The sequence below is a fragment of the Phycomyces blakesleeanus genome (genome assembly GCF_001638985.1).
Source record: "Phycomyces blakesleeanus NRRL 1555(-) unplaced genomic scaffold PHYBLscaffold_5, whole genome shotgun sequence".
Taxonomy (NCBI): Eukaryota; Fungi; Mucoromycota; class Mucoromycetes; order Mucorales; family Phycomycetaceae; genus Phycomyces; species Phycomyces blakesleeanus.
Window position 1 is genome coordinate 2,515,447 of NW_017265138.1, and position 15,673 is coordinate 2,531,119.

Consider the following 15,673-nt stretch of genomic DNA (forward strand, 5'->3'; position numbering starts at 1 on the left):
ACAACATCTAGAATAGAAGTGTATATCACTTGAAATAAACAGAGGCTGTTGTTTAATTGTGGCTTTGGAAAGGCAGTAATCATCAAACAGTCTAAGCGTATAATGAATCAGAGAATGAAAAGATGTCCATGAAAGGTACTATAAATTGTCGCCCTGTTTTTCTCCTTTTTATTTTTGTGACACTTGCCTTGCATCGGCCATTCAACTGCTGCATAGAGGTAAAGGACCATTTTTGACTGACAAAGTAAGCGATCTTGATAGAGGTGGTCTGCCAAGGAGCAGCCATAAGAGTACCGACGTAGAAAACAGGTGCCCTGAGCAAGTGAGCAACCAGGATTAGTCCATTCGCTCGCTTCCCATTGATCGCCACAGGAACAAGAACAGGACTGCACAGCCAGTATTACGTCACTTGTCAAGCCAAATTTAATACCAATAAAATCCCAACCAAGATTTTCACACATCCCCTTCTTATCTCTTTACCTTTCTTTCTTTCTTTCTTTCTTTCTTTTATTCATTCTTATTTATTTATTTATTTTTTAAAAAAGGAAAAAAAAAGAAAACCAAAATCAAAATGTCAACACCACCAAAAGATCATAATGGGATGACGTTCTCACCAGGTTCTTCACCTAATTCGATGGGTTCCAACTGGCTTTACAACAAAAGTGCTCGAGGAAACTCACCTCGTCTTGTCCAGCGACGACTGACTGATGCGGATCATGCAAAGCCACGCGCATTTGTTCCTCAGCGATTGTAAGCAAATATAACTAATTTTCTTTTTAAAAAAAAACCTAATTTCTATTTTGATTTCTGCCTATATTATTGCAGTGACAAGAACGAAGGCTACAATTCACCAAGACGAGTTTCCCAGTCGTTTCCTATTCATGACACACCCGACTTCACAACCGGACCACGTTTGATCGGAAAACCGAGCCAACCTTCACTTGATCCCCGGCAATGGCTAAATCAAGTGACAAGTCTGGTCAAGACTCGAAACGGAAGTGTACTTGGTCGTAATGCTATCCTTAAAATGGATCATTTTTCAAGTGGTAAATATATCCTGCTTAAAAGAAGATGGAAAGCGGAAATAATAATAATAATAATAAGATAAAATATAAAACTCAATACGCATCAATCACAGGTACCAATACAAAACTGGATTTTCATTTGCAGGGAGCACCTAACTTCCGTGTTGCAGAACTTAGTGTATATGGTGTTGCACAACCGACGGTATGTGTATATCTCTTGTCTAGAAGGCGTGAGAATATGAAGGGTATTTTTGCCAAATTTAAGAGTAACAGAGGGTTTCATGATAAGAGTTTTGGAACTTAATAAGGGGAAAATATTGGTATGCTGACCATCAAATATGGGACTATATTTGTGTACAGGTCATTGGCTTATCAAGCATTCTCGCGCTCTTACACTGTCACCCAAAAAGCCATACTCCACAGTCTTGTACTTGGTAAGGAAGTCAAAATCTTTATCTATTTATTTGATTGATATTGACGCAGAATATAGGTTCCTGACAAGAGAAGAGCCTTTGGGTATGTACGGGATATGCTTTATAAATAAAAGAAAACATTATTTAATTTTGAAACTTATGGTTTGTGTAGTCTATTTGAATGGATACCCTTATGTGTTGAGAGACTACGCTAGTCCGATGCAGAACATGAGTACCTTCCTAGGAATCAATGCAGCCCGGTTAGAAAAGGTTGAGGAACGCTTAAAAGATGATGTACTCAAAGAGAGTAAAAAAATGGGCGGTCTGCTGCTAGTACATCAGGAATTAGGTATGTTTAGGTTGCCATTATAGAGCTACTTCAGCGATTGTACTACATGTTAACTATATTTCACTAAATTCATAGCTGATGGGTCTGTGGTGCCTTGCTTTATCGCTGCCGACAAAGTACAAACACCGCGAGAAGGTAAGATAAGCTTTATATATATATATATATCTTTCTTTTTTTTTATAGCTTTTTATAAATTAATTTTGCACAATAGTATTTGAAGCGTTCCAAGCACAAGGATACCGTATCAAATATTTTCGTATCCCTATCTCGCCCGTACAAGCACCCGAAGACAATTACTTTGACGAATATGTGCGTGTCATCAAAACACTTGAGCCCACGGACCCTCTCATCTTTAACTGTGGCATGGGCGCCGTTCGAAGTAAGTGCCTTAATAAGCCAATCAAAGTATACAATGCTCACATGTCACCTTTAGCAACCGTCGGCATCATTGTAGCTCAGATTATCCGAAGAACACAGCTGATTGAAAGAGGTGACCCAGATCCATTCCCTATTCCTGGCTACACTTACAGTGCACAAGGCAACGGTCAAGCCACAGAGCAATCTAGTGCATTTTCCTCTGACATTGTCAAAGGCCTTGAAGAAGCTGATACAGTCAGCACTCAAAACCATGCTCTTCTGAGAGTTATCTATGTACTCGAAAAAGGTATATAATACAACCTTAATGTCTAGTCTCACAAGTCAATCAATAAATAGCATTAGATTCAAAGATGTCCCCTCGTTCGGCAATTGAATGGACTATGGAAAGAGGAAGTTTGATTGAGAATCTGAAGGAAGCAATTCTCGGCAACTACCAGTCGGTCCTATCACTTGCATCTGTCCTTGACAGTGGTGTGTTTAGCAAGCGAATGCTAGACAAGATCATTGATCGGTGTAAGTCTATATTAAAACTAATGGTATATCATTGTATTGATTTGATTTTGACTTGCAAAAAAAAACACCCCTCAAAAAACAGCTGATGCGGTGATCAACATTCGAGAGGATATTCTGACAAACCGAATCCGTCAAACCACCCAGACATTCTCGTCCAAAGAAGATCCAAGAAACTCGTACCTGGCTAAGGCTATGGCGGGTCTTCAGAGATACTCGTTCTTGCTGTGTTTTACTGCATACATCAATGAATCACCAGACACTCGTTTTGAAACAAGATTCTCAGATTGGGTTAGAGCTCGCTCTGAGATCTGGACTATGATCCAGCATTTGAGACGTAAAGGACCCCAGTTTTACCTTTTCCGCCCTGTCGATGATCTTCGCAATCTTACCTCAAACAAAAACCCAGGCGTGATGGCAGGTCGTCATGGTGAATTTGGCTATGGCCAAGGCATGTTTGAAATGATGGGTGCTGGCGCCCAGTCTGGAACTGTTGCAAGCGAAATGGAGGACTTTATTCTCAAGGTAAATTCAATAACAATAGTATCAAGTATTAATAAGAATCCTTCTGGTCACAACTCATCTAAATGAAATTATTTAAATAATACAGGCACGTACAGGTGTCGTATTGACTTCCCAGACAATTCTCAAGGTTGATTTCTGGCGCCATTGCTACATGGATGAAACCGAAAATAATGAAATGCTCTCAAGAGCTCATACCCCAAGCTTTACCCCTGTCGATCCTCTCGCGGATGCCCAATCTCTTGAGATGAGCGACAGCAAGAAGCACCATATATTCTTTATAGATGGTGTCTCAAACTTTAGACGAGTCAGACACACTCATGTGTATGGTGTTGCGCAGCCAACTGTTGATGGATTGCGCAAAGTAATTCGCAGACTTCTTACCGACAAGCCACGCAATGAAAAGATCCTGTGGGTCAATCTCAGAGAAGAGCCTATTATATATATCAATGGTATTCCATACGTTCTTCGCGACCGATATTTTACTCTGCGCAACATAAGGGCTTACAAGGGAATTACCGGTGCACGTCTTGAGCAGCTTGAAGAAAGACTTAAGGAGGATGTCCAGCGAGAGGTTGTCAACTATGATGGTAGAATCCTATTGCACGGCGAAGATAAAGAAGGAGATGTTCAACCAGCATGGGAAGAAGTGCAAGTGGATGATGTCATGACCGTCCGTGAAGTAATGGAATCGGTAGCTTATGAAATATCCCAGGAGCTAAATGACGAAGTTGGTGACGATGTTCACCAAGAAAGCTCGGTTCTAGATTATCATCGAGTACCAATTACAGCCGAAAAGTCACCAGACATCAATGATTTTGATGAATTGCGTAACTTGGTTGCAAGCGTAGAGTTATCCAAGACTGCTCTGATAATGTAAGCACATGTTTCACAGCTTTAAATTAACATGGCAATCAATTGTTTCTACTACAATGAGTGATGGGTTCACACTTGCTCAACACATCTATTCTGAAACACAGGAACTGTCAGATTGGCTTGGGAAGATCTACCATTGGCACAGTGATTGCGACACTACTGACACGCTGGATGAGTCAAAACACACAACAAGAAGTAGCCACCAAAACTGCTCCTCCCAAATATCTTAACTACCAAATCATCAACAGTTTACTGCGAGTGATCAAGAACGGACTCGAGATCAAGAGTATCGTAGACGATGCAATTGACAAATGCGGTGCATACCTTAACTTACGTGATGTGATCGAGAGTACCCACATTCAAGCTGAAAGTGAACCTGATCTGAAGAAGCGTAAACGCATTGTTAAGCGCGGAATTCTTGCTTTGGAACGTTACTTCCTCTTGATTTGCTTCCAAGCTTACCTGAGCAGTACCTCGCCTGATATTATCGGAGAGACCGAATCCTTTGAACAGTGGATCAAACGCCACGGTGAATTGCGCACGATCCAGCATGAACTACGTAGACAAGACCTTAGCTTGCTAGTACCAGTTGAAAAATCTATGGGTGATGGTGTTGCCCTTTCAAGTGAAGTTATGAAAGTCGTGAGTGCGCGCCATGGCCAGGTATTGGCCCAGCAGACAATTCTCAAACACGATGCTTTCCCTGGCTGTCAGAAAATGAGCCTCAAAGAAAAGATTGATGGTGCTTACAACTTTAGACGTGTTGAGGTCAAGAAAGTCAAAAGTGCGGTCAAGTATGGTGGGCTGGCAGCAAACAAGAGTGGTCTAGCTGCTGATATGGAACGCCAAGAAGATGATATTCCAAGCTCTCCTTTTATTTGTGGATGTGCAATGCCATCTAAAGACGCCATCAAAGCAGTCCTAAAATCAATGAATGCCGGACCAGGTGGAAAGCGCAAGGTTCTCTGGACTTGTTTGCGCGAAGAGCCCGTTCTGTATGTCAACAAACAGCCATATGTCCTTCGTTTGTTCCAAGACCCACTAAAGAATCTCGAGACAACTGGTATTGCCAAAGAACGAGTGGAGTCCATGGAAAACAGAATGCGACTGGATGTTTTGGAGGAACTCAAAGAATATGATAGCCGTTTGCTATTACATGATGAAGAGCAGACCGAGAAAGGTGGATTCACACTTATTGTAAGTACTGTCTCTAATGTGTAATACTACAACCTCTCCCACACATACTCACTTACACACGCACACCTCGTTGTATACTTGCCTTTTTCTTTCTTTCTTTCTTTTTTTAGCCAATTTGGGAGACTGTACCAGTAGAGTGTGTGGAGACCCCAGCACAAGCCTTCCAATCTATAGTTGATGAAGGATATCAGGTGGATTACCTTAGAATTCCCATGTAAGGATTTATAATTTAATAATGAAAACTGTTAATTAACATTTCATTATTATGATTATTATTCAATTTCGATCTACAGTACAGATGAACAGGCACCTATCCCGGATGTTTTTGATCAACTTGTCCAAAGAATGCTGAGCGCCAATGCTGGTGTTGATGCCTTATTCAATTGTCAGATGGGGTAAGCTGCTTTATCCTATATTACTTTCCCACGCACATAAATCTCACCCCTCGCTGTTTTACTTTTATTTTATTTTTTCAGACGTGGTCGTACTACCACTGGAATGGTGACGGCCTGTTTGATGTCCATGATTCTCAAGAATGATTCTCTTGCAGACATGACAAGTTCTTACATTGTCGATCCTTCTTCAGAACCTTCAACCCCAGTATCATCATCGGCACTCGGTTTATATAACAAGGTCGTTGATGAATCGTTTGAAGAACGCGAACGTTACCTGAATGGAGAATATAAAATAATTCTTCAGTTGGTGAGCGTCCTGACCTACGGTAAGCTTGCTAAGCGCCTCACAGATCAGGCCATCAATATGTGCGACCATATGCAGAACTTGCGCAAAGCAATGTACGACTACAAGCTCAGGCTAGATGCCACTGAAGACCGCAATGGCAAGAAGTGGAAGGCTACACGCGAGGTTGCTATCAATTATCTTGTCCGATACTTTTATCTTATCGTATTCGCAAACTATCTCCTCGAAGAAACCGACAATAGTCTGGGTGAACTAGAATCAGGAGATGAATGTGAAGAAGATACGATCTGTGATAAGGAGGCGCGAAAGATGAGCACTTTCAAGTCCTGGCTCAATGGACGCCGAGAGATCACAAATATTATAAAACTCCAGGCAGTCGATTTATCCTAGATAAAAAAAATGAGTTTATTCTTATTCTTACTTTTCTTTCTTTCTCTTGTTAAAAAACTTACCAATCACTTGTCATACCACAAAATAATTCCATACATACACACGCACAAAAAAGCTTCCGTTGGATCGACGTGTTACAAAATAGCTTTTATCTATCATTTTTGTATTAAAGTTTCGATTCTGGGGTGGTACAGTCTCCAGTGAAGCCCAAATCAATAAAATTCATTGGTTCCAAATATGTGTATACTTTCGGTACTCTGCTTACACAGATCAAAGTCATTTGCCTTTTTGATAGCAAGTAATATTTTTAAGCACAGGAATAAATGATAAGGTAACCTTATAGTAATAGGTAAATTATTTGTTTGTGTGTAAGTATTACGAGGATAAGGAGGAGAGAGAAAAAAAATGATATAAATACTTAGAAATCAAGACAACCATGGCTTTAATCCTTTATACTCTCTTAATGCCATCACATCCCATATTAAAAAAGCTGGGTGGAGTAAAAACCATCTTTGGAGGTCTTGAGATCCCTCTGGACACTGTTGAAGTCAAGAAACCATACCCAAAGTTAGCAGTCAAGGTTGGAGGTGCCATTGGATACGCGTTTTTTACTTTCATATGGAATCCAATCGTCTACACCTTCCGGTTCCTTTCTCGCCACACAAACCTGACCGAGTGGATCATATTCTCTATGGTGGTTGGTATTCTCATCGGAAACTTTGCTCCTGACTTTGGTGTTCAGCTCAAACCACTCGGAACTGCCTTTATCAACATGATTACTACCATCGAAACTCCTCTGATCTTCTCCACTCTTGTGGTCGGTATTGCTGGCCATGGTGATGATGTAGGAAAGGTCGGAAGACTGGCGGTCAAGTCTATTATTGTGAGTGGGATTTATCAAGTCATTTCTCTTTTATTTTACAAAGCAAACATTAGATTAATTTTTCTTTTTTGATTTAGTATTTTGAGGTCATTACTACATTTGCTCTTGCCGTTGGACTTATTATGGCAAATTTGCTTAAACCTGGGTCTGGTGTTACACTTGTCGGTGATGCAGGCGTTGGTGCAGAGTACGCCGAAAAACAAAGTGGTATCTCTTGGGAGACAGAATTGAACTTGATTATTCCAAAGAACTTTTTTGTTGCCGCTTACGAGAACAAAATCCTTTCGATTGTGTTTTGCGCCGCCATGTTTTCATGCGCCATGATGCTTGCTGACAAGAAATCAAAGGCAGTCATGCTTCAAGTTAATCACAGTCTATCTATGGTAATAAATGGCAAAACAAACATAAAGTACTGATCTGTTACAAGATTATTTTTCTTTTCATTTTGTGAGAAAACTAATGGTCTGCTTATTCTAACTCTCGATTGCTTGATATTGATATTGTTCTAATGAATATTACAGGTTATGTTCAAGTTTGTGGGTCTTGTAATGAATTGTAAGTACAAAATATCAATACTTTGTCTTGGTCTCTTTTCAATGAGTCCTATATATATCTCACCTTATCTAACTTATTCTTGATTTGGTTTTGGGTAGATGCTCCTATCGGTAAGACCAGTTTTCCTTTTTTGTGGCCAGAAAACCGCTTGGATCAAGATTCGCTGAGTTTGAGTTTAATAAATCAGTCAATCAACCTAACCATTTTATTTTAATTTCGATTGTACGCAGGTATTGGGGCTGGCTTAGCTGCCACCGTGGGTACAAGTGGAATTGAAGTTCTCAGGAATCTTGGAAAGCTGATCGGCTCACTATATGCTGCACTTGTTATTTTTGTAATTGTGATCCTGCTTCCGGTCATGTTTATGGCACGAGTGCCTATACTCGGATTCTTTAGAGCCATAGGCCAACCCTGGCTGATTGCTTTTAGTTCAGCATCAAGCGAATCAGCTCTTCCAAAGGCTATGGAGCGTATGCGCCAGTTTGGATGCCCTAACTCTCTCACCGCATTTGTAATCCCATGGTGAGCTTAATTTCTGATCTATGGTGTCTGCTGTTTCTAGTTTGTGTATATTTCTTGGGTTGCAGTGATACATCGTACTAAAGTTAGGCTAAATGGATTTGGTTGTTTAGTGGATACTCTTTCAATCTCGATGGTAGCACATTGTATCTTGCTTTGGCTAGTATTTTTGCAGCACAGGCTGGCGGTATGAATTTGCCAATAGGAACCCAACTCAGTATCATGGGAACTCTCATGTTGTCTTCCAAGGGTGTAGCTGCTATTCCGCGCGCGTCTCTGATCGTACTTGCCGGCACATTATCCCAAGTAAGATACACTTACTGATAATAGTAAAAGAAAAAAAAACAAACAAACAATCAAATGTTTCCCACCCATCCCGCCACCTTTTTTCTTCTTTTCTTAAGTAGACCCTAAATCAGGGTTGAAACCTTATTCCATATCCTTATCTAATTTTTTTTATATTCTTTGTGTTCAGTATAATCTACCTGAACAGGCAATTCCAATGATTATGGGAGTCGACGCTCTAATGGATATGGGTCGTACTTCTATTAACGTACTCGGTAACTGCCTTGGTTGCTGCGTAATGTCTCGTGTCGAAGGCTCTTTCCGTGGCGATGTATGGAAAGAAGAAGAAGCAGATCGTAGACAAGAAGCTATGGACGCTGTTGCAGCTGCTGAAGCCAAGGAGAATGGAAGCATCAACTCTGGCCGGTCCCAAGTTGATGAGGAACTCAAAGACATTGTTGTTCATACTGAAAAGGCAACCAGCAGCACAAATCATCAAAGCAATCATGGAATTGATGTTTTTGAATACGAGAGTCCAAAACCCAAGCATTAACCATGTAAACCAATACTTTACTATCTTTACAGTAAAAGTAAAAGTAATAGTATTATTATTATATATATATATAAATACTTATGTATTAATTGACTCTGTAAAACAGATATATTTGAATGTATTACCATAATCCATACAGCATCCAAAAGTGCTACTTTAATAAATACCCTCTTTTTTCTCAAATCACATTTGGCAAACTATTCATAAAACATTCCAAAGAGGCTATATATAATACAATTATTAGCTACTATTGATGAAGAAGTTAAGGTAGTTCCCAATCAGCACAAACACTTTTTGAAATTAGTTTTTCCCAAACAATTTTTGTACATAATTGCGTAGAAGAAGTACTTTGTAAGTATCTATACGTCCAAACACCTGAATAGAACATTCAAAGTTTGATATAGTACTAATAGTAGAAGAATAAAAAAATCATTTTAAATAAATGAATACTATTATACTCTAAACATTACCAAGTTTACCGCTGAAATAGATACTTCTTTAATAAAAAAATTGAGTATTTTGATCATAATAGCAAATCGAATGCAGAAAATCAACCATAAATCCGTATCTGTTAGGTAAAGTGGCTCTACATTAATAACTAATATATCTGGTCTTATTAAGACCCTCCATTTTGATTTTGTTTGATATTGATTACTCTAATATTGATCAAAACATCCTATTATTTCAATCTAAAAACACACACACACATTTACTAATGGATTTTTAGCCATTTGCACCAAAAGTCCATACCTGATGCTACCTTTTTTCATTAAGCCGTACACATCAAAAAAATCAGATATTCTGTTTTTTTTTACAAAGTAGAATTTTGTATAGAGATGACTGGTCTCTGTAAGTACGTATTTAACCAACAACAGATCGATATTTACGGGGTTATCGATATTTTCACCACTAAACTATGGTGTTTAAATATCCAACAGTAAATATGTGCACACCCAAAAACCATTCGCTTTGTGCGCATGGCAGGCTTTGTGATAGCTTAACATAAGATTTTATCAAAATAACAATGGTATTTATACATTTTTCCAAGAGACATGAGCATAATAGAATGGTAATATTTTGAAGTATATATATATAAAGAATTCTTCTTATTAGGAGGCTTAAAGATAATATGCAAGAGTGTTCTTTAAAGAATGAATTGTGTGTGTGGTTTTAAGATACACTTTACATCCGATATAATAATATGGTAACTGTATCTTTTCTCTCTGTTAATATCACTATATCAAGATTTGACTACGCCAGTTTAGAGTTTAGGGTTTAGACACAAAGATGTATATATACATATACACACGTTATATATAATAGACCCAAACCTTTGGATATAGAATTATTGTTTTTAAACTTGAATGAACCAAAAAAAAAAGACTACCAGTTTTATATGATTGGGGGAGTCACAGTAAAAGAGAACATTCTTGAGGTTGTTGTACATGAATCTTTGAATGAGGCTTTTTTTTTCTTTAAATAAAAAAGTTTAATAAGTAAGAATGTACTTATGTTTGGTGATGTTTATTCATCTTGAAATGTCAATGGGCAAGTGAATGGTAAATTTATGGTGGAGTACCTTATTTTCAGTACAATAGAGCATAAATGTAATCTTTAATCAGGTCAAAGAAACAGTATATTATATAAACGATCATATAAAGAAAAATAAGAAAAAGAAGAAGTACAAAGAGACAATACATTTGATGGTTTGATGGTGGTAGATACGATTGTTGCTTCCATTCAAATATAGCTATTTACACATGATATGAAAGTTAGTATATTATTGATGCTGTAAATACAACTTTATTCACAGTAACCTTGTTGGTATAAATGGATGCTTGTGTAGGATGATCAAACAGTCACTCTATATATAGTTTAGATGAGAAGATTATCGATCTTGAACAATCAATCCATCCATCAATCCATCAATCCATCAATCAATCTCTTTATTACTTTCTTTTTAGACGTCTTGTTTAATTAACATTTACACAAACTAGACAACAAGAGCCTTTGAAAGACAGGTATTTAGGAGTATAAATTGTATACCGTACAGTTTGTTTTCAGTCATAATTTTGGCAGGTTAATAAGATGTTTGTTGCAAGCCATCAAAAGTACAAAGCAATTATTTACATTACATCTTATATCACTTAATATATTTTTGCTCAAAAATAAATTTTTTTATTTTATATTTATTTTGGTAGACAGGCATTGCATTGAATTACAACAAGAGTAGTTACATTTTTGTATGCTAATTTATTCTTGGTTTTGTTGCTGTGTGGTACATTTGTGTGTTTCTATGCGTCTAGTAGCAAAATTTCCCACGTGTCCTTATCAGCTTTAATCTTTTCCATCTAAAATATCCAAAGCACCCTCTACTCTAGTTGGCTCAACTTCCCCCCACCTCCACCCCCACTCTCGTCCCCCACCCCCCGCACCAAACACCAAAAAAAGAATAAAATAAAACAATTAAAAATAATTAAAAATGAGGGGCAGAATTGAGACGAAAACAGAGTTTTAGAGAAAAGGTGTTATTAAGATGATATTTTGTGTGGATGATTTGAGCATGATATACAGATCAGAGCAGAGTAGAGTAGAGCAGAGCAGAGCAAAAATGAAAATAAGATGAATTGATATTGAGAAATTTGTATATACATACACATATTCAAAAGCAAGGATAAACAATAAGTCTGGTAAGAAAAAATATAAGCAGTGTGAATGAAGATGAAATGCGAAAAGAATATATGTATATATGTATGTATGAAGTTATGAAGGTATGAATGTATGAATGTAGGTAAGTAATTATGTAAGTAAGTATGTTTGTTTGTTTGTATGTATGTATGTATGTATGAATGAATGAATGAAAAAAAATGTAGCAGAATGATGATAGACAACACCTAGTCCTCTAGTGTGTTTACAGGACCCTGTCCGGCCAGGCTAACTACTGCAACAAGTACAGTTATATCATCTGCCTTTCCACCCTATTATTTATATTTATATATTGATATTAAATTAGTACTTTATAATTTATGAACTGATATTGACCAGTCAATCATAATTTCTGTCTTACCTGATAGTACAATCCTTCATGCATGGCTCTGACCTGAAACGGTGATGTCGGATTGTCCATGTCTTCACTTACTTGTTTGGCTCTAATGGCAAGTGCATCTGAAATAGACTGAGGATCGGCGTCTATGGGAACAAGGGTATCTATCGCCAGACCATCAGTATTGGTATTGGTATTGGTGTCAGGATCGTTATCGTCGTACGAAGGATCCTCAATGTCTCCAAATTCATCGTATTTAATGATAGGTCTCCCCATGCACCTGTGAACTTCTTCTAGAATTTCCTCATCGTAAAGATTGTCAAACAATCCATCAGATCCCAATATAATGATGTCGCCTTCTTCCACTTTTACACTAAATTGCTATTGAAATTTGTTTTTTGTTTTTTGTTTTTTGTTTTTTGTTTATTGTTTATTGTTTTGTGATAATCAATAGATGGATAAATAAAGATTGCATTAGAATAAACTGCATATTACATATAGAGATAGATCAATAGATCAATAGATAGATAGGTCTATTTACCTGTGCATCTGCTGGTGTATCGCATGAAGAAGTACCGAGTTGATATGGAAAATTGAATGAATGTTGTTGTTCTTCTGATCGAAATATGAAATTGTCTCGTCGGATAACAGACACACCACAATCACCAATATTGGCCACCCGAAGTTCGTTCTGACACAGCAAGACAATACACGCAGTTGTTGATCCGACGATACCCTTGAAAGATCATCCCACAAGAAAACATTATAACAAACACACATATAAATATTAATGTTAACATTGGTGAAACACACTCTTGTTAAGATTAAATTAAGTTTGTTTTTTAATATATAATTTACCTCTGATACTGTATCCTGGGTCGTTAGTTGATATGCTTTGTTCATGACGTCTACTGGACTTATTTGCTCATCCACGCCATATGGTTGGATAGCATCCCTTACACGTCCAATCTCTAGCTGAGCATAGTGCATTATTTTACGAGAATATAATGCGGGATTTGCACCTAAAGGATAAAATGAATATAGATAAATATGGTTGATAATAGTAATAGTAATCATAATAAAGTAAAAGGTCTCTGTTGTCCGATATCACTATCATCGTATAATAAAATACACAGAAAGATTATTTCTATTGGGCTTTACCGTCGCGAGTGCGCCATCCTCCTACTCCATCTGCTACACCCAGTGCGTCATGTCGTTTGAAGTAGGCGTCGTCTCCGAATTGCAGACTTGAATAGGCAGATTCGTCTTGTTCTGTAGTGATTGTGGAGTTTATTGGCTTTCCTCGTTTTGCGTATCCTGACACACCATGATGTAGAATAAAAGGGCGAGGGGTTGTTGATAGTGCAGGATCGAAAAAGTCAATCATGCTCAGGTTTGAGGGGATCTTTTCCTGTCTTGACATGACTGCTTCTGATCGTCGGTAGAGAGATGCATGGATTTGGCGAATCAGAGGGCGTGTGAATAAAGACGATCGTAGACAGAATGAAGTATTGGAGTGGATGTGCTGTAAAAGGAACATCTTGAAGTGGTAATGAGGATAGTAGTAGTAGTTAACAGGAATAGGAGTGTGTATATGTAAATAAGTAGAAAGGGAGATACAAGGTTGTGCCAAGCGGTTAAATAAAATACAGTGCACAAATATGATAGAATAATAATAATAATAATAAAATAAAGAAAAGAAAAGAAAAAAAAAGAAAAAGAAAAAAAATTAAGCAAGCAAAATTTATCTATTATTTATACTTTATAGTTTACTATATTCTATGTCTTGTAATGGGTGTTTATATATATATATATATATATCATACATAAATACATGTGTGTTTATCTAATGATCTAGACACATTATTATTATTATATATTTTAAAATTTATTTATTTATATATAATTTTATATCCTATAAGAAGAATATACTACATATATAAATATCACTTGCCGCTTTATTATCTACAAATCTATACACACACTGATATTTAAGTATATATTTAATGTGTGCGAATCAAAAGAAAGACATTGAAAGAGTGACTATTGTAAGTATCAATTGTAGTCATCATTATGATTATTATTGCCAGTAAAGTCACTCGATAAGCATAAAGGTGAATAGACACATATCTTGAATTCTTCTTCTTTGTTTTCCTGATAGACAGAGAGTGGAAACAAACCCGAGGCTGGGAGCTGGAGTTTTAATACACCCTTAGTGACACAGCGCCTAGAAAAGGGAGAAAGCCTAAAGTGATACAAATCATGGGCTGATCAGGATTTCACCATGACAGGATAAGCGCACTTTATATGTATGACTTTCTTCTCAACCTTTTTTTATGTTTTTATTCACCCCCAATATATATATATATATATATATATATCTATGTATGTATTTGATAGCAGCGATAGTCATATAAAGTATATAGAGCTTAAATGTAAAGAACAAAAAATATATATAGATAGACAATATCCATCACCACCACATTTACACCCAATACATATTCATTTTGTTGAGAAATCAATTACCCACAAATATATACATATTTTTATAATATCAAATAAAATGAAAAACCCTGGCCTTATTGACTGATTTCAATTCAGATTGACGCATTGGCCACTCAATAAATATATATATATATATTTGAAACACTAATGATAATAAAATTCCATTTTTGCGTATTAAATTGATTGTTGGAAAACTGAAAAAAACAAAATGCATACCCAACAAAAACAACAACAAGAATCTTACTGATATCAACACAGTCAACGCTATATTTAATAATATTTAATTGACAGAAACAAAATAATAATATATTTATAGCACGGTCACTATCACTATCAATCATTGAATCAAAGGCTGACTTTAATAACAATTTTTTTTTGGGTATTTTTACTTGTTTTGTCGCCAAAAGAAAAGGAACCTCCCTACCACTTATTAAGCTTCAGTTAACAGAAAAAAAAAAGTTGATCAATGACCAACCAAGATATCTTGATTCTGGTAATTCTTCAAGGTTAAGAAATTCAGACAAAGGATCCCTCGTCTATTTCTCCAAGTAAATGATCAACTTGAAATGGTTGTCATCAAATTTTTTATTTCTTTTATTTATTTATTTTTATTATTTATTTTTTGCGTCAAAAAGAAGAAGAAAGTACTTGCTTTTTCAGAATTTAGGTAATAGAAAGAAGATACAAATCTCACAAAAACAAATACATGTCTCAAGAACGACATGCGATCTTATCCTTTCCCTACTTTTTTTATACACATATATAAATATACGCACTTTTATATTTACTATTTTTTTTTAAATCGCAATTATACAAACAAAAATCACAAAATATCAAGATCAAAATACTTACCCACACACACACACACACACACACATATATATATATATATTCTATCTTTTCTACTTATAATTATATAGACCTAGTCAACCATCTGCTTTCAAAAGTATCAATCTCTGAAAGCACATAGG

General features: G+C 36.6%; 5 protein-coding genes across 5 annotated transcripts; 3 read left to right on the plus strand and 2 right to left on the minus strand.

Moving 5' to 3' along the window:
• Nucleotides 1-91: 91 nt before the first annotated feature.
• On the minus strand, nucleotides 92-515 carry PHYBLDRAFT_142739 (hypothetical protein; the record flags this gene model as incomplete). Its single annotated transcript, XM_018430858.1, has 2 exons — nucleotides 92-386; nucleotides 481-515. The coding sequence occupies 2 exons, from the start codon at nucleotides 513-515 to the stop codon at nucleotides 92-94; spliced, it is 330 nt and encodes a 109-aa protein (XP_018295277.1).
• Nucleotides 511-6,596, plus strand: PHYBLDRAFT_180390 (hypothetical protein). Its single transcript, XM_018438305.1, has 16 exons — nucleotides 511-750; nucleotides 826-1,046; nucleotides 1,139-1,227; nucleotides 1,386-1,459; nucleotides 1,516-1,541; nucleotides 1,611-1,787; nucleotides 1,863-1,922; nucleotides 1,999-2,166; nucleotides 2,221-2,451; nucleotides 2,502-2,678; nucleotides 2,761-3,200; nucleotides 3,286-4,073; nucleotides 4,178-5,270; nucleotides 5,381-5,484; nucleotides 5,564-5,665; nucleotides 5,747-6,596. The coding sequence occupies exons 1-16, from the start codon at nucleotides 572-574 to the stop codon at nucleotides 6,357-6,359; spliced, it is 4,542 nt and encodes a 1,513-aa protein (XP_018295278.1). The 5' UTR covers nucleotides 511-571; the 3' UTR covers nucleotides 6,360-6,596.
• Nucleotides 6,597-6,822: 226 nt separating this feature from the next.
• Nucleotides 6,823-9,154, plus strand: PHYBLDRAFT_142741 (hypothetical protein; the record flags this gene model as incomplete). The annotated part of the gene is made up of 7 exons (XM_018430859.1): nucleotides 6,823-7,242; nucleotides 7,320-7,625; nucleotides 7,764-7,797; nucleotides 7,896-7,964; nucleotides 8,028-8,319; nucleotides 8,430-8,622; nucleotides 8,792-9,154. 7 exons carry the CDS (start codon nucleotides 6,823-6,825, stop codon nucleotides 9,152-9,154), a joined length of 1,677 nt encoding a protein of 558 aa, XP_018295279.1.
• Nucleotides 9,155-12,048: 2,894 nt separating this feature from the next.
• On the minus strand, nucleotides 12,049-13,737 carry PHYBLDRAFT_165728 (hypothetical protein; the record flags this gene model as incomplete). Its single annotated transcript, XM_018435292.1, has 5 exons — nucleotides 12,049-12,132; nucleotides 12,222-12,578; nucleotides 12,739-12,933; nucleotides 13,056-13,219; nucleotides 13,359-13,737. 5 exons carry the CDS (start codon nucleotides 13,735-13,737, stop codon nucleotides 12,049-12,051), a joined length of 1,179 nt encoding a protein of 392 aa, XP_018295280.1.
• A 466-nt stretch (nucleotides 13,738-14,203) lies between these two features.
• On the plus strand, nucleotides 14,204-15,672 carry PHYBLDRAFT_165729 (hypothetical protein; the record flags this gene model as incomplete). Its single annotated transcript, XM_018435293.1, has 6 exons — nucleotides 14,204-14,245; nucleotides 14,359-14,447; nucleotides 14,598-14,632; nucleotides 15,019-15,250; nucleotides 15,338-15,369; nucleotides 15,623-15,672. The coding sequence occupies 6 exons, from the start codon at nucleotides 14,204-14,206 to the stop codon at nucleotides 15,670-15,672; spliced, it is 480 nt and encodes a 159-aa protein (XP_018295281.1).
• Nucleotide 15,673: the final 1 nt, after the last annotated feature.

What these genes read in the sequence shown, in the direction of transcription:
- PHYBLDRAFT_180390 (XM_018438305.1), top strand. Translation starts at nt 572, where the DNA reads ATGTCAACACCACCAAAAGATCATAATGGGATGACGTTCTCACCAGGT. An exon ending in GACAAGAGAAGAGCCTTTGG is followed by an intron (nt 1,542 to 1,610) that starts GTATGTACGGGA and finishes TGGTTTGTGTAG; the next exon opens with TCTATTTGAATGGATACCCT. An exon ending in TGGCATGGGCGCCGTTCGAA is followed by an intron (nt 2,167 to 2,220) that starts GTAAGTGCCTTA and finishes TGTCACCTTTAG; the next exon opens with CAACCGTCGGCATCATTGTA.